At 39.0% G+C, this 23503-nt stretch overlaps 1 protein-coding gene across 2 annotated transcripts; it reads left to right on the top strand.

Annotated features, from left to right (window-relative positions):
* The first annotated feature begins 1104 nt into the window (after positions 1–1104).
* prrt4b (proline rich transmembrane protein 4b) lies at positions 1105–23113 on the top strand. 2 transcript variants are annotated; one of them, XM_007564088.2, is made up of 4 exons: positions 1105–1208; positions 7842–9352; positions 14367–14504; positions 19587–23113. In XM_007564088.2, exons 2-4 carry the CDS (start codon positions 7933–7935, stop codon positions 21632–21634), a joined length of 3606 nt encoding a protein of 1201 aa, XP_007564150.1. In that variant the 5' UTR covers positions 1105–1208; positions 7842–7932; the 3' UTR covers positions 21635–23113. The 2 variants fall into 2 exon arrangements, with proteins under 2 accessions (XP_007564150.1, XP_016532856.1); XM_016677370.1 differs by lacking the exon at positions 14367–14504.
* Positions 23114–23503: the final 390 nt, after the last annotated feature.

The following is a 23503-nucleotide window of genomic DNA, read 5'->3' as shown; positions in this document are numbered from 1 at the left end:
CCGGGGGAAATGAGTTTTCAATGCGACTTGGGCTAAAACAAAGACGATAAGAATAGAAAGGAGAGTCAAGGTGAAGCGTGTTATCGAGGCGATCTCCCCTCAGCTGGGGGGAACCTGAGGAGTGGGCTCCAGCACTGCTGGGAGCCCTCAGCCACTGCTCAGGAAATGATGTTTCCTTACTTTGCTGATTGTTCTATGTTTGAAATTCCTGGGGATCATTTGACCAGAGATGTTCAGACTATTTTGCTAAAGAGTCTGCAGAGGAACACCCTTTGACTGAACGCCTCAGATCTCATCAGAGATAAGTTTGTTGTTCAAATTTCAACACAATGCTTCAAACTGTACCAAAGGTGAACTGGACCTTACATAACATATATATGTTCTAATAAGATTGTGATTCAATTACAATCTTGGAGTTGTAATTTACTTTGAACATTTCTTTTAAAATCAGGTGAAAAAAGGTTTTAAAGTGATCCAATTTCAATTTAACAACTAGAACTAAATCAATGTATGTGTTATACAGAAATAGAGGATTTACACATTTAAATGTTTTTTTTTCCCCACATGTATTTCTGTGATGTTATTCTAAAATGGAATGGATGTACCAAACTATGCAAGAAAGTCATTCGCCCTTTCAAAGCTTAATACCATCTAACAATATTGCCCCTTTTTTTTCATTTCTGATATGTGAAGCTATTTCATCTACCTAGCTTTACCTTGTTTATATTGTGAGAAGTCAATATCTTGTGCTGTCTGATTTCAATGTCATGCTTTAAAAAAAAAAAAACAACTGCATGCAAAGGTCAGCAGCTTTGAGGTTGGGGATATGTGTGGATGAATGTGAAGGCTTCGCATGTCATTTTCAGAACGCTTGCTTGCATAAGCCAACGTTGTTTTAACCGTGCGCCCCGGTGTCCATGGCGGTGGATGATCTTTGGTGATGAACAATTTGCTCAGTGAGGTGTGACCGTGGGCATTATAACGGGGAGCAGTTGCAGTGAGCGAGAGCGACAGAGACCAACAGGGGGAGAGAGAGAGAGCGACAGAGAGAGAAACGAGAGAGCGAGTGGGAGGGAGGGAGACTGGAACTCTATACCACACAGACAAACCCACAGAGGCTCGCAAAAAGCCGTCTCGCCTGCAACACACTCACTCTCTTCCTAACACCGCTTGCAGTGGATTCTCCATCTTACTACATACGTCTGCAGGTAAGCAGCTGACATTCTCTCGTCCTCTTAGATGTCTCTGTTTGACCCTGGATGTTTAATTTAGCAGGCTTATCTTCAAGGATATGGAACGTATGGGATTGAGTCATACTGAATCTTGTAGATACTGAAGCAGAAACGTAGCTGCAATAACACAGCAGGTAAAAAAAATAAATAAATCTGATGCACACAAACGAACTGTATTTCCTCAAAAATGTAAGAAAATTGTCAGTGTGTTGATAAATAGAGAATGATAAATTGGTAAGATGAAATAATTTCTATTAGCTGTCATTCAAGGTTAATGACAGTGTCTCTCAGTGTGACATTTGGAGAAAAACCATGGTAACATATTTCATTAGCATGTAAATCCATGGTTATGGTGTATCCATGACTGCTTATCCCATTTTCAATGAAGCACACAGGGAATATTTGCAAGCATGTGCATCTGTTTAGATGTCAGTGAAACAGGAAACATTCTAGTTGAGATGAATCGCACGAGAAACTGCCCATTTGCAATCAAGAGCAAAACCTACACTTCCTCAAACGCAGCAGAAAAAACCCCCAAATGGTTCTCAAATCTGTGAGATTACCGCAACGTCTTTGGCTTCGGCTGTCACCATGGCAAAGGCAGCCAGTGGAACGTCTGTGCTAGAGAGCATCCTTTAAAGCAATCAGGTTCAGGGCATTCATCAGAGCTTAGATTAACCCGAGCGACTACCCGAATCAATAAATGTCGCACTCAAGCTGTGTTCGGAAGCTTATTTTAAAGTATCAGAATGCATTATGGGTTAATTCATAAGAAATGCTTAGCGTCTCGCTCTAAATGGTACCTTGTATGTCCTAACTGGAGGAGCAAGAGCACGTGCAAGAAAACGCAAGAAATAAATCTTGTTTGTAAACAGGGAGTCAGGGCTGTTTAGCTAACTGTGGTTAAGTCACCTGTTAGAGTCTAACTTGTGATGCAGACTTTTCAGAGACAACAGTGTCTTATTATTATTATTATTTTTCTTTTACTATTCGACAAGATAGCAGCTTTCATTAAGGTCGATAATGTCCAGGGACTATTGACTGCAGCTGGTTGCATAATTCAATCTGTGGATCTGCTGCAACCCATGAGTTGATTATGGGACCTCTGATGTGGAAGATAAAATTCAAAATAATTAGAACTTGAGCCCCATTAAGACTGGGTTTTGATCAAACCAAAGGCTCCCTGTTACATTCTTTGTTGAGTAATAATAAACACGGGCAATGTTAAATACATTTTACAGTCTTGGGAAAATGTAAACGGTTGCACACAGCAACAAACAAAAACGTTTTCTGAACTATTTCTAAATATATTATTGCAATCTTCTTCATTCAAAATGTTTAAATATTACTTTGATAGTACCGCTGGTGCTACTATTACCACTTATAATAGGAATAAATAACATAGTCATTTATTCTTATAAATAACTATGTTATGCTATCCATAACTCAGAATTATGGATATCATGCAATAGTTAATCCCTGTGTTAAAATGCTAACATAAAAAAAGAAAATAATTCATTAAAGGTGAATTGCAAGTTTTTCTTAATCACAGATTTGTGTGGCTAAACACTTCCAACTTCATTGACTAAGACATATCTTATTATTTACTAAACCGCTGTAACACAACAACCCAAAAACCTGTAAGTATGGCGCCTTACATCAGACCAGTGTTTCCCATCCCTGGTGTGAAACACTGTATGTTTGATGTTTACTTGTGTTTACTTGCTTCAGCCCAGCTGATTCCAATTGATGGTGGATAATCAGACGTTTGCTAGACTGCAATCATATGAATCAGGCTTATTTAAGCAGGAGAACATCTAAAACATGCAGTGTGGTGTGTCTAGTGGACCAATTTCCTCTTTTTATAAAAAGAGGAAATTTTTGTATAAAGATTTTTACAAAAAAAAAAAAAATTTTTAATTTTTTTTAAAGATTTTCTTACAACAATGTACAAAAGGGTACATTAAAGAGGTAGGAGTTCAGAATTATGTTTTGAATTTTGATAAAAACAAGGTACAAACTGTTCATATGTTACCTATTTTAACCACCGTAAAACAACTTCGGACTCAAAAACATCAAGGCAGCATATGCAAACGTAAAGAAAAAACAAATAAAGAACTAAGAATTAAAGAGAAATTAGTCCTAAAACAGTTTACAGTGCCTTACAAATTCCACTCTCAGCATGTGTTTCACTCAGATTATTGTGTTTGTGGCTCCGTCCTTCACCACATCCCATGTTAATAATCATCAACGTCTGTGTAAATAACTGCCAAACATGATCATCCCTCAAAACATCATTATGGTTATTTGCTTTATAAAATGGTGTTTCAAGAAACCACCACGGCATTTTTAGAACTGGAGTCGTATAAAGATAGATTTGCGTGTCAATTAAACTGCTAATGACATTTCAAGTGGTTCTGTTCACAACAAAAACGTCAACTGAGGTAAAATCTGTTGAGGAAAACCTGACTTAGGTTCAATCTGGCAGGAGAGAGGGATAATGTTTTAAAATGAAGTGGTGAGCAGAAATAAGCAAAAGGGGCAAACACAAGCAGCAGAAAAAGGTTGAACTGTCAGCTTAGAATGTTAATAAAACTTTGTATTTTCCTTTGTATGTCTACTAAAGTGGAAGAATTTGTACATTTTGATTTTACACGGCATACATTTTTAAACGCTTCCATTTATAACTTTTAAAAAGCTGTTGAAGTTCATTTAGAGAACCGTTTCAAAATCTTGGGGAACCTAAGTCATGTTTTAGTTCACTTCAGTCTTGTTCTAAACATAGTGGGGGGAAAAATAGCTCAGGAGTAGTAATGATTTTACTCAGGGGGAAGCACAATGGTTCATTCTAAAGTGCAAAACGGATCTGGAATGTCCGATTCGATCAATCTTTATGGTAATGTCTGAGCAATAAATAGGGCGTCATGTTGCTTTTTACAAAACAATTAGTTTAAAATCGAGTGGGGCAAATTAACAATCATATCTTTCATATGTTAGGTTTGATAAACTGAAAAGAACTTCAGAAAACCTTTTAGGTATTTGTGTTTTTCTCACTACAGCTATTTTCTACTATTTTGTCTTACAAATAAACAGTTAGTAGTCAAGCAAAACACTTCCCTCACTTGGCACAGAATACCTCCCTGTTGGTTTAAAACACCCAGTCACATTGAATATTTGCAGAACTGACATCTGGAAAAGGTCACTAGATAGAAGACCGTGACGTTAAAAAAGCCTTACTTAAAAACATGCAAGACCATGATGAGGAAAAAAAAACAAAAAAAAACATGTGTGCCCACATGCAAGAGCACTTACACATAACCATGGAAATAATACTAGAGTGAAAAAAGTACTGCTTGTAAATACGCACACCCACACATGGAGGAAAAAAGGCAACTATCACCCACAGCAGTAGCCATTTGCAGGAAGGTGAATTGCTCCACTATACTGGACTGTGTCACTGATACCCAGACCAGCTAACAGCAAGTTTGTTAAAAAATAAAGACATGGGCAACTGTCAGATCTTCTCGGTTTGTGGCTCCACGCGTTGTAGAGTCTCGGTTTTAGCCAGTCAGCAAAGACAAACAGCTCTACTTTTGATCGTCTTTCTCTATTCCACCTCAGGTTTTACTATGTGATCATGTTTTTGTTTCCCCCTTTAAATAAGGGCAACTACAACTGCAGCATTTTGATTTGTGAAAGACTTACAGAGGCAAAATTCTGACACCAGGTCAGTAAAACAAAAGCAAATGTTCAGACTACAGTAAGAAGAGGGCAGATTATGATCAAGATGGCTGCTTGTGCTCAGAAAGTGAATCAAATAAGGGATTCTGATAAACACACAGAAAGACTCTGGCAAACAAAGATGCACATGACAGAGACTGCTGCAGTGTTGAGCTTCTCTCTTGCACTGATAAGGGTGCAATAGAATAATAACATGGTGGGTTTGAGTTTTTGTCTCTGTTCTGCTGCCTGTATTGTTTGCTCTGTGCACCTCTGCTTCATTGAACGCAGCACAGCATCAGATTCATCCTTCCATCTGATGGAAATGGAAACAAAATAACAGAAGGTTTGTGGTTAATTTCCTGACTGACACTTGGTACACTTTAGTTCCATTTATGACCGCAACTTAACCAGGCATGAGTCAGATGTGGTGGGTGATTGCTGAAAAAAGAAGGATGGTAAGTAACTAATGAGGAAGCTATGTGGACTTGCTTGTTCGTTACTCAAAATGACGGATGTGGCAATCAAACTGATTATTTATGACAGGTAATTCATCATTATCAGATGACACTGCAATATATCTTAACTCCATAACCTCAATTGCTTTGGCTTGGTCAAGATGAAATACTTACTTCTTCTAGTATCACTGGTTTTCTTTTATTTGGTCGACTTTTTTAAGTAGTCAGGAATGTGTCTAAGGGCGATCGAGCCCTTATATAACCGGATCTTAAAGGTGTGTTCATATTCTCAATAAAATGTTTGATGCCAAGCAGCCCTGGAGCCTAAAGATGCTTTTTTCAAAAAAATTACAGACTGAACAAAACTTTGAATATCAAGATGAAGTGGTAACATACAGTTTTCTCAAACAAGTTTGTTTGTGCAATTTCCTAAGTTATTGTAATCCACAAACTTGTGACTTCAAGTCAAAACTCCACCAGTATGCACTCCTGATCAATATTTAAGAAGATTGGTATGGATATAACGAAACATAACCCAAAGATTGGCAATACTGCTGAGGATGCAAACACCAAGGATGCAAATGACTGCCATATTGCTCCCAAATTACTACTGCCATATAGTTATATATAATTCAGGTCTTATAGGTGTAATAATTCAGAATATCACAAGACTTGATGAGGTACAGATATGCCAGAGATGCAGGAAGATGACAAACCTGCTGAGGTGAAAAGAAACTGCCTCCAGAAAATAAATAAATGGAGGTACATTAGGTAACATAATGTAATGGAAAAAACCTGAGTAGTATTTGCTAAATCCATCCTGCATAGTGTTTTTCACCTTTTCTGAGCTTTCCTTCACTTTAAGATGATGAATAAAAGTGATACTATAGTGAAATGTGAGAATGTTAGCCAAACTAAATTATACATACCTTCTGCTGTTTTAATGATAAATATTTTATGGTGGAGCAACTGGAGAGAAAAGATAATTTACTTCAAGACACTATTCCCTTTTTGCTGTTTATTTGTATTAGAAGCTGTTGACAAAATCTCTGAAGAAACCAGAAGGAAGAGCGTGTGTGGGTGTTTACACCAACTACAGAACAGTACAAGTGGGCAAATAAGTACACAGTGTGCAAACATACAGACTGAAGTCCAATCTCAACTACAATCACATCTCTGCATGTCTGAACAGTGTGCAGGTTGGTCACTGCAAGCTCCAGCGAACAACTACCAAAAATAAGCAATACCTCTATGGAAACTGATCTTCACGCTGCTCAATCAAAGTGCTAAAAGTAGAGTGTGTGTGGGAAGCTCTGCTTAATCCTCTGTTAGTCATAGTTCAGACTTTTATTAAGAAAGTGTCGTTCATCTCTTGAGGTAAAAATACAGGGAGAAATGGGTGGTTAAACATGTAGCCTACTGACCACCGAGACTTTTTTGAAAAGGAAAAGAATTAACTGAAGACACTAGAGAAACATGACATGAATCTGCAAAAATAAGTTGCAAATCAAAAAAGAACAGGTTGAAAGAGCAAAAAAATCATTTAGAAAAAGACAAAGCATCAGAAAGAAAGAGAGCTTCATAATCATTGCAGATTTCTGGGAATATTGATGGGTTATTTTTTTCACTCCCACTCAAATATCTTTGTCTGTTTGAAAGAACGAATAAATCTGAGATTTAAAGACAACAAGGTCAAAAGCCTGGGTATGTTCAGAGGAAGTTAAGTACAGCTGAAGCACACAGGTTGTTGTTCTCCCAGGGGAAATTCCTTCGGTGCTCCAATCTTTTCACTAAGGCAACACGCTGGTGACTTTAAACCATGTAATGTTTTACAAAAGAATAGGAGGTCCCCCTATTCTTAAGCTGACTAGCCAGACTTCATTTCTTCAGTACTCCAGCCCAGCTTAGAGAAAATATCTCTCAACTGCTGCTTTTCAGTTACATATAAACTGCATAAATGGATGGATATGGATGAATCTGAACATCCTCCAGCTTAACTGTTTTTCTCTCATCAGGACTAATATATAGTCTCTGCTGGCACTTCGTTTGTAGTTCAAATATTTTTTTTTATCACCACAATTTTGCATTCTTCCTGAATATGTTATGCTTGAATACATTTTCACTTACGTTTCTTCTTTTATTTAATTGTAAAGCACTTTGAATTACTTTATGTATTTAATTTTTTTGTGTTACTAAGAACTGGTGACATAACATTCTTAGCTGCCGTCTACCTTCAACATTTGGTTGTCATGAGTTTGATCTTTTCAACACTTAAATCACTGTAAGTGGGCCACTAAGTAAAGTTCTTCTTTCAAATGTGTTCCTTGGAAAAAGACAAATTAACTGATGCCAACTCTTTCAAGTCAAGTCAACCCAAATGTTGCAGAAGAAAAGTGTGTCACCAAGTGTCCTGTGTGTTCTTGTCTTTTAGGTCATTTAGTAGAGAAGCCAGCCCTTCCCCGCCTCAGGGGTCAGCAGAATAGAGAACAACATGTGACAATCAGTGCTTCGCAGTCGACAGCATGCTTCGATTCCTTTGGACGATGGCTCTCTTCTTCTGGTATTATTTGCTACTTCACAGCCGAGCTCTGGCAGACGAAGAAGCCACTGGGGAACTGACACCATCAAGCAAAAATTCTCCTGAAGAGAAGTCTAGCATTTACTCATGGCTTCCATCCATGCCCAAGTTTCCCTCATTTGGCTTATTTGGGAGATCAGGTGGCAAAAATGAAGACGCTGTCTCAACTACAACTGCCAAAGGGGTGACAGAAATAATCGGTCTCTTTGAAGACCACACGGGATCAGGAGAAGGGAGCAATTCTGAGGAATCTCAACAAACCACAACGTTGACTCAAGGACTTTTTATGAGTGTGGCAAAGATAAGAACTGAGCCACCTCCCACTGGGACATCAGATTTGCCATACAGCAGCATAGCTCAGAGCAACAGTGAGACTTTTGTTTCTCCCACAAGCAGCTACATCAGAAATACTCTGTTCACAAACAGTCCTCACAGAAGTAACACTCCTGAACAAAACACAACACATATGTTAACACCATGGAGATCCACGACAGCTGCGACTTCTAGCACAGGTGCCACTGAAAATCCCCTCCCCAATAGTGTTTACCGGGAGACCATCTTTCATACAGAAAGGATTTCTTCAACAATCCCACCAGAAGCTACAGCTCCCACTGCCCTGACATGGAAAACAGTCCGAACCACAACACCCAAACCGGGACTGGTGGAGACTACTCAAACCAGCACACACCTTCTGGGGCTTGTTACTCTTCCAGCCATTTCAGAAAGTAATTTTGTTGGGGAAGAAGAAGATTTATCTGTTAGTGTTGCCCTTCATTCAGTTAAAGGAACATCAGAAATTCACTCCACACAAAGTAACTGGAACTTGGGCTTGTCTGAGATCAGTCTGGTGAACACCGAGCAGCAGCCAGGGGTTACTTCGACTTTTCTAAGGACAGATCCTACCACAGTAGAAGGCACAACCTCAGACATTAACCCCACACAAAACCCTTTAGACCTCTCTGAGACCAGTACGGTGAACTTCGAACAACATTCAGAAGTATTCCCTGCCGCCCTCAAGACGGATCATAACTTAGAAGTGGTCAGGACAACATCAGAAATATATCACACACAAAGCTACTTATACTTGGGCTTCTCTGAGACCACTACGACGAATGCCAAACAAGAGCCAGGAGTTTTCTCTTCTACCCTCAGGAAGGATTCAAATTTAGTGGCGGCGACCACAAAAGCAGAAATCCAGACTACACAAAGCCATTTGGACTTGGGCTTTTCTAAGACGAGTACAGTAAATGCTGAACTACAGCCTCGGGTATTCTCTACCACCCTCTGGATCGATCGTAATTTAGCTGTGGAATCCATACCAAGCACAACTCAAAGCCAAAGGGCCAACTTTCCAATTGTAGAAGGTAAGCAGACTTAAGCAAATCCATAGAGCCTGAATTGATTGAATAAATGTGATCAATCATGTGCAGGCAGGTCTTTAGTGTTCGATAGATGTTTGTCGAAAGGCTACTCATAGTTTGGCTTTTTTCAGTGATACCTCTGCCACAAGGATTGACATTTATATAAAACCTAAATTCTATTGAAAGTGTTTCATATTAATGCTGTGTGTTTATCAAAACTCTTATCAGTCTAGTAAAAATATGCTACTTATCTTCTCATTCTCAAATCTATCAATAATCAGTCTGACAGATGAATAATCTTGATCATTGAGCTTTATTGCTTAATTTAAAGAGAAAGGAATACAATTTTTATAACATATAATCAGAATACCTTTTCATCTCAATGTGAAATGTCTGCAAATGTCAGATTTCTGAAGAAGTAGGTCAGGACAAAAATACAAGCCTGTAATCAGTTTTAAAATGATACACATATGAGTACTAGGTTTTAACATGATATGATGTTGTTTACTGGTCAAATACTTGGTCTATTAAACTTATAAAGACAGCTGCCAGCACTACAAGAGCTTTTGGAAAAAATATCTGCTGTAGAAACACAGAAACTCAATTACACAGTCTTATTAAATTTCCAAAGCATCCATAAAGCATAAAGCAGTGGAATTCCTTGAGCAATACGCTGTGGGCGACACAAAAGACACTTTGGGTGATGTGCTGTTTACTTATCATCTCCCCTAAATCCTATGTTAATTTTCTTCCAGCTGTAATCCATCCCACCCTGTTTCCAAGCCTCTTTATCCCTCATACTACAACTTTGGCCATAGACGAGTTTCTTAGAAGCATAACCCATAAGTAGAAGACAATCTAATGTGCAGAGTTTACCAATCGGAAAAGGAAAAGGTGGTGAACAATACCATCAAGTGGAAGAGTATGTTTCAGCAGTCTCTGGTTTGACATTGAATCAGTAACACCTTTTTCTTCTGCCCATCCCCCATAACTGGTGTGAGGCTGGTGTCCGTATGTTTAATGAGATTTCAGAAGGAGATCCTCCTGCAAGTACGGACACATTCATCATGTTGGGTCAAAGGTTGGGCAAGAAAATCATGAGTCGATTATTCCAAGCAAGGGAGGCTTTGGTATGCATTTGATGAAATCATGATTCATGAGCGTCAAGTGCCTTATCCTGCCAACCCAACCCATGTCTCTTATTATATTCCTTAAATACACCATGGCATCTAAATTAATTTCACACTGTAATTTATTACATTGTATCATCCTATTTTCTTTTCGGAATAATCTGAACCTGCTTGGCATTCCTAAATGACCCACATGTTTATCCTCACCCTGATTGGATTTAAACTTCATTAATGTAGAGCTACAGTTTGTTAAAGTATAAGTTTAAGATTTTCTGAATACGTCAAGGCTGATTATCAATGCTCAAATGGTTTCCAACTTTGGGAACTGATTTCTAGTGCAAAATATGAGGTACAAAGTAAAACTTTCTTTTATTTATCAGCTGTGTTGGAATGCAGCGATCCAAGACTCTGATCTCACACCCTGTGCCGAATCTGCCGAATGTTTTGTCTGTGGCGATTGTTGTGTCTGCTCTTGTTTTCAGCTGTGCATTATACTGTGGCAAACAGCAAAGAGAGGGGGTTTCAGCTGGGCGGAGAGGGCTTCTGTGTTCATGTATCAGTATTCTGAATGCACACTCAGCGAAACCACCATCTCTCCTGTGGGACCGTCTGTTTGCCAGTTGCTATTAGGATGGTGAACAGGCTTCTTGCCATTTAGACAGATCCCTCCCTCCCCACCCCCTTTCATTTTTAAAGTCATTTTATCTTTCTACAAACACAAATCCCTTTCACTTTGGTCCATGGACATAAAATTCAGCTTCAGGGTCACTGATGCTTGGAGACGGTTAGATAAAAAAAATGTGCGAGAAAGAAATACATATAAATGTACACACAGTACCTTAGGATTAATGGGGATTAAAATAAGCACTACCCAGTTTTTGCAATTTGAGTAATTTCATGTCTGAAGATGTTAAGCATCTTCTCCACAAAAATGTGTAGTTCTTCACGCTTTTAAAGAGCATTTGCTATGTGACCTTGCCCTTGAGAAGGCTGTCAGGGATGAAAACGAACAGCAATGCTGCGCGTCTGTGTCAGATAATCCATTAAGGCACCATGCAACACAAGCAAACAAGGGCAATTAGGACAGAGTAGGAAAGAAACAGAGGTTGGGGATGTGGGTTTTTGACACTGAAGATTATACTCACCTCCTTCCTGTGTTTATGTCATAAATCGGTAAGAATAAACACAGCATGCATCTATAAGTAAGTATTGAAAGCCAAGTATTTTTTTGTAATTTTGAGAAACCACTTTTTAAGGCTGACCAAATTCTGTTTTAACCAAATAAAAAAAATTCTCTAATGAAATTTACAAGTTTTTCTTCCTATATTTTACAAAGTATTTTTATGAGTGGGATATTATGTAAAATTGACTTTTTAGTTTTTCTCTCACCAAAAATCTTTGATTTTTTTTTTTATGAATATCTGAGGAATACTTAGCTCCTAAAAAGCGCCACCTATTTCCACTGAAATAGTGTCCAGCTGAGCTTCTATCTCATAGAGCACCTTTTCCTATGTCTTTCCCACTCAGCTCCTCCAGACCAGCGTTGCAAGCAATTTATAAACACCTGGTGGAACTCTGAGTCTGCTGAGCTCATCATAGGAATTACTTCTCATTTCAATGCTACAGCACATCGTCCCTTCAAATGTTGTAGAATAAAAACAAACATGCTAAATTCACCCTAAATGGCAGGAATTGAAAAACTGAGACTTATTTTGCCAAAGGTAATGCTGTTTTCTGCCACCGGAGGCACTGAAATAAAAACTCAATCATGACTGACATGAGTTAAATGGATAGTCATAAAGAGCTGTGATCCAGAAACAATTTCCCTGTGTTCTAGGTGTTGTTTAAAACCTAAAAGTACAAAATTATCCAATCTTGGGAATCTAAAGGGGAAAGATGAAATTGTGATTATCAAAAACTTTGTTTCATATAAGCAACATAAGCAGCAGATATGAAGACAATAAAAAACCCCAATAAAATCTGAATTATCTTAAACCTAACGGAAAAAAAATCCATACATCATAACACAGAAATACTTTGTTCATTCTAGCCTGTTTTTCTACACAGTCATGTCAGACTGACATGTAACAGGGAAAGCAGGGCATCTCTTTATTTTTGTTATTCTCGATTAGATTATCATACTGCCGGTTTCTGCTGCGCTGCAGAGACAAAGAAATCTCTGCTTTCTTTGTCTATTGAACCTCAGGGCATTTCTAAGAAACCCGTGAGTGTTTTTCTTTCAGAAAACTCACTCAGGCTTATCCTGATCATGATGAAATAGGGAGCAACATCATCTTTCTGTTGAACATAATTGGGAGCTCTAAAACATTACACGAAAACTCCTGAGCCAGAATCAGTACAGATGCTCAGAAATCTTTGTTTCGGTGCTTGTAACGTTAATGATTATGATGATAAAACTGATTTGCAATTCACAGAAAGGCTTGCTAATAATTTTCTAATGTATTGTGATATTTCATGACCCATTTCTGCAATCTGGTATAAACGATGAATCGCAGGAATTTATAGTGACACCGCATCAGAAAAAGTCAAACACTTATAGATATAAAATCTTTCATATACTTGAAAATGTTCAAGGAAACTGAGCTATCTGACCTCTTAAAAGCAGATTATACACAAACTCATTAGACACTAAAGTAATAATTCAGCACTAACATGAAAGAGTGACCTGCTTAGCAACTAAAGAGGAAATTTAGCTTCTTCAGCTTTCCTTACAACCCCTTGTGTTTTTATTTTGCTATTTAAGCATTCTGTACAAGCAGTCGATCATTAGAAATGTTGCCTATGATGAGCTAATAACCCGGACCCTGACTGTTCTTACGGGATTAAGTCAGCTTGTGCACATGTTTACTCTCATTAAACCATTTGCAGCAGATTTTATTATGCATAATTTAATCTCCTGTCACATGCACATGTGATCCTGTCTGTAACCAGATCTGAGAAACTGCACTGAGCTGCTTGTGTTGTTAACATGAAGCAGTAACCCTCTCATCAATTTTTAAAAGCTTATATTTATGTGTTTTTAGCTGCACAGCTAATCTACTGCTACGTTTATCTTCACCAAGAAGAATTATATTTTACATTTTTCAACATCTGATTAAGGTTTGGACATTACGTCCTTACAAAACCCTAAACAACACTTGTCGTAAAACAATTCTCCACTTGTTCTCTTGTTAATCATTAATTTTGTATGCTGCATAGAAAGTTTACCCATAGAACCCTAATAAATCATTAAATCTCCCAAATTAATGATACTTATGTTGATCTTTATGTTTTTGTAAACCTCTGACCTCAATTGTACCACTGACCAACATCAGATTATTCCGGTCTGTATTTTCATACACACGTTTTATTATTTTCCTAATTTTCATCGAGGAGTTACCAAACTGTGGTTTAAACATCTTTTCACACAGTCGTACCTGGTAGGATTGGTATTTAACGCTGAAAACATAAAAAGTTACAAAGACATAATACAAAGGAGTTTTTGCTTAGTTCTAAAACTAATATTTCTCCACTTCTGTTTACACTAGAAAAGAGTCTAGATTTGTAGTGAGCCAGGATGTACACACCCATCCACATAAGGATGTCAATGTAATTGGACCACAAAAGGCCCAGTCTACTGTTCTATGGATGGCTGCCTGCAACTAAGTGGTTGATAGACCAATTCTTGACAGAACTGGGTTGAGAAATGTAGTCGTTCCATTTTCCACAGAGTTAAGTCTCAGATATGCTGTGTGCAGAGTGAAGAAATGGTTAAGCTATCCTTTGGAAAGCTTCAGGTCTACTAATCTGCTTCTCTACTCCAGAGATGCAGTGCTTCGAGAATTAAATTACGCTGAGATCACTATGAGGTGAAACTGTCTTCCTAGAGCTACCAGGAAAAGAGACTAATGAAGAGGATGAGGCTGTGGTTACTTCAACTACAGACGGGGACGCTGACACACATTTGACAGACACTTCCACATCATCTGCCCAGCTACTGAAAACATCCACGGCACACAACAAAGGTAAGAAAACACATCAGCGACAAATCAGAGCTTCTTTTAAATTACACTCCTGTTCAATCACTTATTTTCAACCAATTAAGACGGATTGCTGCTTTTATAAGCTGTCCTGCATGCTTCTATACCTGAAAATGTGTGACAAGTACCCTGCATCATTTCCTTGTAACCATTAATTGCTTCCAGTGGGAGAGGAAAGCTGCTCACACAAGCTGGCTGTTTAAGAGGACACCAGAGAGCAGAAAAGATAGGGATCGATGCCCACCCACTGAACAAATACGCCCCAGAACTGTTCTCAGATGTAAAGAAAGTAATTGGTTCAAAGACAAGCAGCTATTATTTAAAAAATAATAATAACTTAATTTATTAACTGATTACATAGAAGGCTGCCATTTTTTTCCCAAGTAAACTGTATTTCTTTCTAAAATCTGATGTGACTGGGAGACAAATGGAGTCAAACACTGCAAATAAAAAACAGCTTTAGATGAGCAAGAAATAAAAGACTAAAACCATCTCTTTGTACTTCAACCCCATGCCATCTTTCACTTTTACTACGATTTTATATCTATGCAAATTGAGGAAGTATTTTCAGGGAATATTTCAGGTATCAATTTAAATCGCAGTGACAGTTACCTACATTATCCTCATTATTGTTTCTGGGATGAAGTGTAAAAGTGTAGGTCCGTGAAACATTCACATGAAGCATAATGTCAAATGATAAAATATTCTCATGAAGCCTGTTTCATGTGTTGGTCGATTGTAAATGTACATAATTATGAAACTTATTTCTGTTCAGATACATTTTTGGCCCAGATCACAGCAGCAGATGTAACCTACATTACCTCACCCAGAATAGCAGATGATGTGATGTGATTTTCAAAAATAGACCTGTCGAATTTTCCACACGTTAATAATGAAGAGATACGTGCCATTTAATCTAGCAGGTCAAAAGTGAGTGGGGGGGGGGATATAAAAAAAGATAAATATTCTAAGTCTGTGAATATATTTATTTTCTAAAAATACCCAAAGAGACTGATGAACCAAATTTGTTATTATACGCACTCTTGACGGCAGGTCTCTTTTCACAGCATAATAAACGATTTAAGAAGTTGCTGTTGTTTCACAATTACCCTGAAGTAAACTTGTCCTCCTTCTCATAATGTTTAATCTAACTTCCCTCAGCTCCCGTTTAATTGCTTTCCCAGAGGTGAACCTAACAGAAAACAAAGACAAACAGCTTCCAACTACACAAAGGCTTTAGTTTCATGAGGCAGAATAAACTTGCAGCCAGTACAAGATTGAAACGGGTTTTATGGTCCTTTGACAACAAAAAGAGTACTTTGTGTGTATTACTTTCCCTTAGCCATAGGTTAGGTGCCTCAGGTGAGACATTGCCGTCTTTAGAAGTGCGACTGAAAGAAAAATTAATACAGCCATGTGCACAATATGATTTTTCCACATTTCTACTATTAGTCTTCATCCAATATTTGAATAAAAAGTCTCAGTTTAGTTTCATATGAAATAAACCATGTGAATTTGGTCACAGAGATGCCATGATTAACACTTTGCTATGCAAATTTTCCAATTAAATTTAGTTTATTTATATAGCACCAATTGTTAACAAATGTCATCTCAAGGTACTTCACAAAAAAAATCATTTCAATTCAATCATACATACAGTACATTCCATCTGATCCAAGTTATCAAATAGTACAGTATGCTCAATTAGTTATTCAGATTAAGTTTTTATCTAAGGAAACCCAGCAGATTGCATCAGGACTTGTTATCCAAAAATAAAAAGCGCATCCACCTAAACTAACATTAAAACTGAAGTGTATGTCACACTTTTCTTTTGTTTTAGGGGAATAAACTGGAAAACTATCCTTTTTCTTTCATTCGAATATGTGTTGGATGAATGAAACTGGGGCTCTTTCTGTTCTCTACAGTATTTATAATCTTTCCCTTGGTATCCATCATGGTTACTTTTCCGTCTGCTTCTGATGTGTCAACTTAGCTCAACACAAGAGACTTGTTAACACAGGAATGTGTCAGATAACCAAGCAGCATGAAGTGGAATGTCAAGCTCCCATCTGTCCGTGTACCGTGGGCACCCACACATCAAGCCGGCAGATCAAATGTGACGCCAGCTGACAAGAAAGAAGAAGAACATGGGCCTAATTCATCGCCCCTCACTGTTTCCACTCAGTCTGACTCGCTGGCTTCCAAGCCATTGCCCTGAAAAGTAAACAAATGGCTAGACAAGTCACTGACCTAACAATGTTCCCAACCCCACCTACTTTATCAGCAGCCCCCACGTTTAAAATACCTACAGTTGCGTGTTTGTTTTACACTTCAGCCAAATTTTCCACCCCACTACTAAATGCTATGGCTAACATATTGTTGGAGTATTTGACAAATACGTTGATAAAATGTAAAGCATAGGTTTTTAATTTGCCTTAACGTTTTCATTTAATCATGTTTCATTGTAATATGAGATCATGGATGCACTTTCAACATGAGTCTCTGTAGCATTCAGCAAGGCGTCCTGTAGCCTGATTCTGCCTCTCACTGCTGGCCTTTCAATCTCAACTCTGCTAATTAGCAACACGAGGCAAAGCTAGTTAGCTACCCTGAGTACTAGGCATAATTTCTTTCTTTCTTTTAAAGCAACCACAAACGCATTTTTGATGGCATACTTTTGTCGTTTTATTTTTTTGTCCACCTGTGACCATTTTTATTCTGGTAACACAAAACTATTTTAACTTTATATGTGCTTTCCATGTTCTGTTTCAGGCTAGCTCAGATTTCTGTGTGCAGTGTGTTGCATTTCAAAGAATCAGCTGAATATTTATATGCCTATGTTTGGATATTTGGTTGATAATTGTAAAATTGTAAGACATTATAATTTAAATTTATTCAGACCAAGAAGCAGTTGGTTTGCTGATTTAATGACTGCATAACATCCTTTTCCTGTCTGAAATGAATAGTGTGACTGTAAGGCTCATGGTACGCCTTACATTCCTTACATAATGGTTTGCTATGGTAATGATTTTGGAAAAAACACACAAAAATGAGTTTTTATGACTTCATTTTGTTCGCAAAGTCATAAGACAATAAAAAATTATTTTAAAAAAATCAGTGCATCATCTCACAATAATCTGTTTTTAAAAAGATTGATTATTAGTTTTTTTTGCCCTTCTTGGGGAAATGACAAAACTCAGGACAAAACAGCAGACTCTCTGAAGTAAAGCTGCTTTATTACACTGACAGAAGCACTAGCGGCTCACTGTGGGGTCATATTTCTGTAAGCTTGACATTTTCCTCCAAGCCTGGGACAGTTTATTCAACACTCAGCTCAGAAAACAAACAAGAAAAATGATAAAGACAAGAGCCAGGCCAGGAAGAGGGAAAAATTATGGTTTTAAAAACATATTAAGCAACTAGGAGGAAAGATAGTGCCTTTAATATTGTTACTTGAATGTCCTCTTTCTCCACGTACCTCAAGATGACCACATATTGTTTGAACAACACCCATGAGAATTGTGTGATGCAGGTAAAATGCACTAGAGGGCAAGGATGTTTTCCTCTTATTGCAAGAATAATAAAAGGCGTTTTTCATCCTTTCTTTCTCCACCTGCAGCTCCAAAGCCAGACATCGTTAACATAACAGAACTAGCTGCAGATGTGCATTTACTCTAAAAGTCAGAAAAGCCAGCTGAGCTAATAATGTAAAGCATGCTAAATTACTTGCACATTTAATACTTGTAAAATAAAACTATGTAACTTGAAAGACATGGAGGGGGGGAATGTTTAGTAGCATCAGATCCACCGATGGGCGTTTTCCCTGTTTTTGCCAGCATGGGCTAAAAGAAAATTAAAACAACAGCACTGAACTAGGAAACGGGAAAAGGTTGGGAAAAAACACAAGAACGTAACTTACAAAAGTGAAGAGTCTGAGAACAAAAAAAAAAGTAAAACCGGAATAAAAACTTAATTGGAGATGGGAAAAAAAATAAGACAACTTCAATTTATATGGAAACATTTTGAGGTTTTGTGGTGCCAGGGCCAGGACATTTATAGTTTTAAACTGGCACCACAAGGTTTGATGAATTCTCCAGGTATTGCTAAATGGAATATAACCAACGTTTTTCTCAGTTTGTATAAACTCGTGTAGCTACTTATACAAATTAGAAAGTGTGAGGAAGATCCCTGTGACATGACAGGAATTGCAAAAAGCTAATGCTTCACACTTCTCTGAGGCTGCCCACAGTGTGATTAACTGTGCTGTCAGTTTATTCTGGCTGCCGCTTTATGTCATTGGGGGTCCATTATAGTCCCCGGCTGTTCATGAAGACGTTATTGTCTCTGATAAGCCAGCAACAAGATCACTAATGAGTCTGTGTGCAAATCAGATGCTGTTTCTCCCCGTGGGTTGCACTAGCTCAGCCATAGCAGCCAACCAAATAATTATTATTATAAAAAAAGAACAAGCAGAAACATGTGAAGCTCTGTGATGTGGAGCCTGAAAAACAGACATGCTTTCTGTATGAACTGGTTTTGCATTCAGTTCAAACCACATTAACATACTACAACATGGCCCGTGAGTGCTTTCCTGCACATTTCACACAGACATGGTTACTCCCAAATCCTCAAAGCTAAACGAGTTTCTTTGTAGTGCCAAAACATGACGAACACGATCCATAAGTAAGTTACACGGAAAGTCCAGATGGCTTATGTAATGCAGGAAAAAGTGGCTCTGTGGTTGTGACACACACTCATACACACGCGCACGCACACACATGCACACACACTTTTCTGGGCTTAGCTCAGTTTAAAGTTGTGTACTTACAAGTTTTTCCAGGATTAGCACATTACAGGCAGCATTATTTTTGCAGCGTGGATCAAAGCAGATTGTTTTCCACTCTTGTTCTTACAACTAGCTAAATGTTGTGAAAGAAGATTCCTCCAGAGTTGTAAATAATTCATCCTCTTGGTTCTGTCTCCTCAATTTTTGACTGTCATACATTTTTTATTAATTCTATCAGATATGCAAAGTAAATTTAATTGTCTCACTATCTGTCACTGCAGGTATCCTCTCTGAATCTCCATCATTACTTCTGTACACTGAAGACTGGACATCTAACCTACCAAGCAGTGACAGCACCTTACTTCCAGACTGCAATAAGGAACGCTCTGGAATCTGCAACCTCTCCTACACCTGGGATGTCACTACTTCCCTGAGGATGAAACCCACACAAAATATCACTACCACAAACCAGTCAACCAACGCCTTCCTAATCCCAGCTACACCCATGTTGGTGCCCTTATACACTGACTGGAACAGCGCCATGGCGGCCTGGGGCTTGGCGTGGGAGGCCCATGTCTACGGTGCAGGCGGAGTCTTTGCGGCACTAACACTCGCCTCTGCACTCAATCTGCTTTGCTTGCCACTGAGATGTCCATCTGGGTGTGGCTATTTTGCTCTAGTCAGCCTGTTCCTTCTAGCTGCTGCATGCACCAGGTCCTTCTCCCTTCTTTATGATGCCTATGGCCACCAGGATCGCATATCCTCCACAGAGGCCTCACTCATGCTCTTTGAAGCGCCTTTTCCCTGTCTTACTGCGGCTTTCGGTTTGGTTTTTCTTCTCCTCTCAATGCGCTCAAGAATGCAGCTCTCATATTCAGCCTTTCAGAGACCCTGTTTCCTGGCCTGCCTCGTTGTCATGCACTTTGCTGCTGCATTTGGTCCAGTGACTTTCTTGAAGTTCTACCGCCAAACGCCCCCTTTGTGCCTCTTTCTGTCGTTGATCTCTCGTGGAGCCTTTGTGGCGCTCGCAACATTTCTATCTGCTGCCTATTTTGTTTTCTATATCTATGTGCGGGCAGACTCAAAGCACATCTATCATCTAAACAACACGTCTCCAACACCAGCTGAACGCTACAACCGTTGCCCATTTGCTGAGAGTCGGGACTGGAACCGTGCAGCTATAACCGTTTGTCTTTCAGCATTGTTTTCTCTAGCTTGTGCAGGACTGCAGTTTTATGCAATGCTTAACGCTATGGGTGTTATTGGTGGAGAGGAGGTCTTCTACCCTTGGCCCTGGTGGGCTTTCCAGTTTAGCTGTAGACTGTGTGAACTCGGGGTCTGTCTCACCTTAGCTTTAGTGGTTGCTCAACCAGTTTTTTGTTCTGACCAGCTTCCAGCAGCTGGAAGTTGTTGGACTGAACTCCTAGCATCCAAATCCCCCATCCTGCCTGGGACCTACCAGTGGACACTCAGCCAGCAGGAGAAGCTTGCTATTGTTGACACTGTTGGACTTGGCGAGACAGAAAGCCTTCCACTTTACACTCTGATGGATGAGAGGCTTGGAAGCAGCCTGAATGGCTTGGACCTCCTCTACCACAGCAACCGGGCCTTAGTATATCGAGATCTCGACTTGGACTTAGGGTTATTGGGTTCAGAAAAACCTGAGGACGGGGGAGGCAGAGAGCCCTCAGGTGGATCTTCATTTTCAAGCGACTCCACTGCAGACCTGCGACCTCCTTCACCAATCAACTTGCGCCGTAGCATAGACGAAGCACTCTTCAGTGAAGCATTGTTTCCCATGAGCCTCTTCAGTCCTGTTAGACCCATTCGCTGCAGTGACGCATCTGTCAACAACCACTGGACGCTTCCAAGCAATGGTCCCTGTGAGCCTCTCTCCACCGACTCCAGTCTTTATCGAACCTCATCCTGCCTTGAAATGGCCTCTCAGCTCCAGTTTTCCGCCAGCCAGTCTCAAGGTGCAGCCACAGAAGGAGCTCCAACATCTCCCTCCACGGGCTCATCCTCCAGCAATTCGTCAGCTGAACGTTGGAGAAGCAGTTCCTCCTCCTGCTTTCTGTACCGTGCCTCTCTTGCTGGCTCCTCTCTTGTTCTTTGTCCAAGTTCAGAAAGACACACAAGGGAGCTTCCACAGGAAGGCTCAAATGTGGCCTCCCATAACCCACAAAGACACTACCAAGCTCTGGGAGCTGCCTCACAGGAAAGCCTGAACCTGTCAACTGAGACAGATCGATCTGTGCAGCAGGAATTCATTACGGTTTGCAGACAAATGGATTCGTTAAGCATCTGCAGTGAGACTATAGATTTATAAAAACAGACTCTTAAGAGGAACCTGAAATGAGTGTCTGCTTTGTGCAACAAGATGATTGGAATTTTAAATGGTATTTGATGGTGAATGTCAGCTTTACGTACTTCTTAAACACTATAGCTGCAAAAATGTTTCAGGAGGTTTGGTAAGACTTCTTAAGGATTTAGTGAATGTTCTTGTGAGTCTAAGTGCCAAGACTGTCAAAAGCCAAGAGACTGTTTGTAAATTTTACATGTCTTATAAAAGCAGATGATGCTAGTTAAATTAAGAGTTACTTTTTATGAAGTGGTGATATAATAAGGAGGTATTTGTACAAATGTTTTTATGGCATTCCAACATTCCAATAGGTTGTACTGTGACAAATATAAGCTCTTACCTGCTACTGTTGTAATAACAAATAACAAATACTTAGTCTGGATATGTTTTTCTTTCCAAATGTAAACATCTCATATCTACATATGTCTCTGAGGTATGGTGCAGCAGTGCCCTCTGCTGGCATATGAACAGTATTTAACATCTGTTTCCATACACAGTGTTGTAAGAGTGTTAGCTCATTACAGATTTAATCAGTTTTTGCTTTTTTGCCACACATAAATGTTCCAAATAATCAAACAAATTTTAATGTTAGGTAACGGTAAAATACAAGTATAAAATTCACTATTCAAATGACAATAAAAATAAATAAATAAAAAGCTCTCCAAACCAATCTGACCCTGTATTTGAACAGTAAACCTTATAATTGTGACAACCTTGGTTGCAGTAAGTTCCATTAAGAGCTTGCAACAACCAGCAGAAAGTTAAGACTTTGACTACTCCATTCTTGTAGCTTCACTTTATCTTATTTTTTTTTTCTTTTGTTTGTTTTGAGCAACTTTAATTCAAAATTGCTAGGCAACAGGATGTAGCAAGGTGATTAGTTTCTTGAGGGTCTTGCCAAAAATGCTTAGCGTGTCACTTCAACCAGTGTTCATTTTACACATACATAAAATCATTGGAGGATATACTGTATGCTAAGAATTTAAAAGAAAAACAAAGAAACACAGCATGCTACAAAGACTATAAAACTTACCGTATAATCAGTTACAATTGAGGATATCAAACTTACAGTTCGCTGGAATTCAAGATGCAATGTTCCGTCCTTCAACGTTAGTGCAGCAATCCTACGGAGGTAAAAAAAAAAAATATTTATTTGCAACAAGGATAATATAATCTTAAGAGCCTTTGTTGTATCATTAACAGTTGTAATTATACAGTGACCGTGAATTAACATAGTTCAAAAGGAGAGGGGTAGTATTTGTTGAAGTCTGTAGAGCTACATTTACAGCTTAATACAAGAAACAAAGTTAGATGCTCAAAAGACCTCTTGGAGCACAAAAAGTAGGATAAAACAGACAACTTCCACATAGTCACTGTACTTTGTCTAAATTTCTTGCCTGTAATTTAACTTTGTAACTTTGAGAGTTAAAAATTGCTGGAGTCAGAGTATTGCCCAGGTAAGCTGTTTTTATCATTTTAGCCTTTTGCCTGAGGAAGTTCACTACCCAACAGAAGCAGGTCATGCTAACCTGCCCTGTGCCTAAATTAGCTTATGCGTCAAGTCAACACTACTTACCACATGTGTTAATTTCTGTCGGGATATTTTATAACACTAAAAAGGTACACTTACGTTGAAAATGCCGCTCTCCATATTTTTGACAAGTCGCAGCTGCGCCAGTTGAGGGTTCGAGAAATGGGGCCCCTTCAGGGAGTTCTGCGTAAGCCGACCACTGTGGTTGAAAACTCGGCCCATCCTCCGTGGCGCTTCGAAGACGGTCAGCCCTCGGGGACCCGCTCTGAGCCAGGCTTGCAGCACCCCTGTGTGGGGAGCTCTGG

This window comes from Poecilia formosa, unplaced genomic scaffold (assembly GCF_000485575.1).
Source record: "Poecilia formosa unplaced genomic scaffold, Poecilia_formosa-5.1.2 Scaffold154, whole genome shotgun sequence".
Classification (NCBI taxonomy): Eukaryota; Metazoa; Chordata; class Actinopteri; order Cyprinodontiformes; family Poeciliidae; genus Poecilia; species Poecilia formosa.
The sequence above is the reverse complement of the archived record's forward strand: the minus strand, read 5'-3'. Positions and strand labels throughout refer to the sequence as shown.

Excerpts from the sequence above, each read along its gene's own strand:
- prrt4b (XM_007564088.2), top strand. The coding sequence starts at position 7,933 with ATGCTTCGATTCCTTTGGACGATGGCTCTCTTCTTCTGGTATTATTTG. Across the intron at positions 9,353-14,366 it reads CAACTTTCCAATTGTAGAAG|AGCTACCAGGAAAAGAGACT; the intron begins GTAAGCAGACTT and ends CTGTCTTCCTAG. Across the intron at positions 14,505-19,586 it reads ATCCACGGCACACAACAAAG|GTATCCTCTCTGAATCTCCA; the intron begins GTAAGAAAACAC and ends CTGTCACTGCAG.